Below are 1,790 nucleotides of genomic sequence, written 5' to 3'. Positions count from 1 at the left end.
GCCCGCTGCCTCCACTCAGCGAAAATGGATCCGCCCACCAGTGCCCAGTTGCTGTTCCCGTACCGGTGTGAGTGTCGCCAGATCGCAGCGAGATCGACCCACCAGTGCCGCTGCTGCCCGTGCCAACCTTCAAGAGCACAGACCCGCCGTTGCCACCCGTGCTGCCACCAGTGCTCACCGTCACGCCGCCCACCGTGCCTGCCGTCGCAGAGCCCGTCGTCAGACTGATCAAACCCGACGGACCGCTAGAGCCACCATCCGAAGTGCGCACCAGCACGCTGCCACTCGTGAGGCTGCTGCTCGCGCCGCTAGTCACCTCCACGTCGCCTCCAGCACCACTGTTAGCAGTACCGGAAGTCCCGCCACTCGTACTACCAGCACTCAACAAAATCTTGCCGCCTGCTCCGATGCTGCCACCGCCGACAGATAGCTCAATGTTGCCTCCTCTGCCGCCAGTCGCTGCGCCTGTAGACAAACGAGCCGATCCGCTTGAAGACAACCAAGACTCGCCACTCGCCAGAGACAGAGACCCGCTCGTACCAGACGAAGCACTCCACAAGGACACGTCGCCACTCGTCTTGCTCGTACTGGTCGTGCCAGATGCAGCGCCGCTACCCACACTGATAGACCCACCGGTCAGCGCACCTTGGCCACCTACCAGCTCGATCAAGCCACCAGTAGACCCTGCCGTCGTCGAAGAACTCAGTCCGGCCGTGATCGACACCTGGCCGCCACTGCCCGCAGAGCCGTCTCCCACGTTCACCAACACGGAGCCGCCATTACCGCCCGTGCTCGCGCCACTATTCAGTAGTAGGCTCCCGGAAGACCCGGCAGTCGCGCTACCACTACTGAAGCTCAACATGCCAGATTGACCAGACGTGCCGCCCGTAGCCGTACTCAGCGAAATTGAGCCGCTCGTGCTTCCCACGCTGCGGCCACTCAACACACTCACCGGAGCCTCTCGTCCCACTCGTCGTGGGACGTCGGGAGCCGTCGTGTCGCTCGCCGTCATCCAGAGAGGCGCCACTCGGACAACGTGTCGCCACCGCCCACAGACAAAGAGATCGACCCGCCGTGACCGCCTGTTGATAACCCTGTGCTCACAGACACCAATCCACTGTCGCCCACACGACTCGCACCGCTCGTCAGACGCAGACTGCCACTCACACCGCTTGTCACCGCAGCGTCCGGAGTCGTCAGCGAGATGTCACCGCTAGATGACTTCAGACCCGCGCCGCTCTGCAGCGAGATCGACCCGCCACTCGTCATGCCGCTGCCTCCGCTCAGCGAAATGGATCCGCCCACAGCGCCAGTTGCTGTTCCCGTACCGGTGTGGGTGTCGCCAGATCGCAGCGAGATCGACCCACCAGCGCCGCTGCTGCCCGTGCCAACCTTCACGAGCACAGACCCGCCGTTGCCACCCGTGCTGCCACCAGTGCTCACCGTCACGCCGCCCACCGTGCCTGCCGTCGCAGAACCCGTCGTCAGACTGATCAAACCCGACGGACCGCTAGAGCCACCATCCGAAGTGCGCACCAGCACGCTGCCACTCGTGAGGCTGCTGCTCGCGCCGCTAGTCACCTCCACGTCGCCTCCAGCACCACTGTTAGCAGTACCGGAAGTCCCGCCACTCGTACTACCAGCACTCAACAAAATCTTGCCGCCTGCTCCGATGCTGCCACCGCCAACAGATAGCTCGATGTTGCCTCCTCTGCCGCCAGTTGCCGGTCCCGTGAGAACATGAACAGCTCCGCTCGATGACGCTGCTGAAGCGCCGCTTGATAACCAAG

At 63.7% G+C, this 1,790-nt stretch overlaps 2 protein-coding genes across 2 annotated transcripts; both read left to right on the top strand.

Annotated features, from left to right (window-relative positions):
- Positions 1–434: 434 nt before the first annotated feature.
- On the top strand, positions 435–852 carry PITG_01494 (uncharacterized protein; the record flags this gene model as incomplete). Its single annotated transcript, XM_002908109.1, has 2 exons — positions 435–788; positions 835–852. The coding sequence occupies 2 exons, from the start codon at positions 435–437 to the stop codon at positions 850–852; spliced, it is 372 nt and encodes a 123-aa protein (XP_002908155.1).
- A 352-nt stretch (positions 853–1,204) lies between these two features.
- On the top strand, positions 1,205–1,761 carry PITG_01493 (uncharacterized protein; the record flags this gene model as incomplete). The annotated part of the gene is made up of 2 exons (XM_002908108.1): positions 1,205–1,701; positions 1,749–1,761. The coding sequence occupies 2 exons, from the start codon at positions 1,205–1,207 to the stop codon at positions 1,759–1,761; spliced, it is 510 nt and encodes a 169-aa protein (XP_002908154.1).
- Between the last annotated feature and the right edge of the window lie 29 nt (positions 1,762–1,790).

This window comes from Phytophthora infestans, genomic scaffold (assembly GCF_000142945.1).
Source record: "Phytophthora infestans T30-4 supercont1.2 genomic scaffold, whole genome shotgun sequence".
In the NCBI taxonomy this organism is placed as follows: domain Eukaryota; phylum Oomycota; class Peronosporomycetes; order Peronosporales; family Peronosporaceae; genus Phytophthora; species Phytophthora infestans.
Note: the sequence above shows the minus strand (reverse complement) of the source record. Positions and strands in the feature narration are given on the sequence as shown.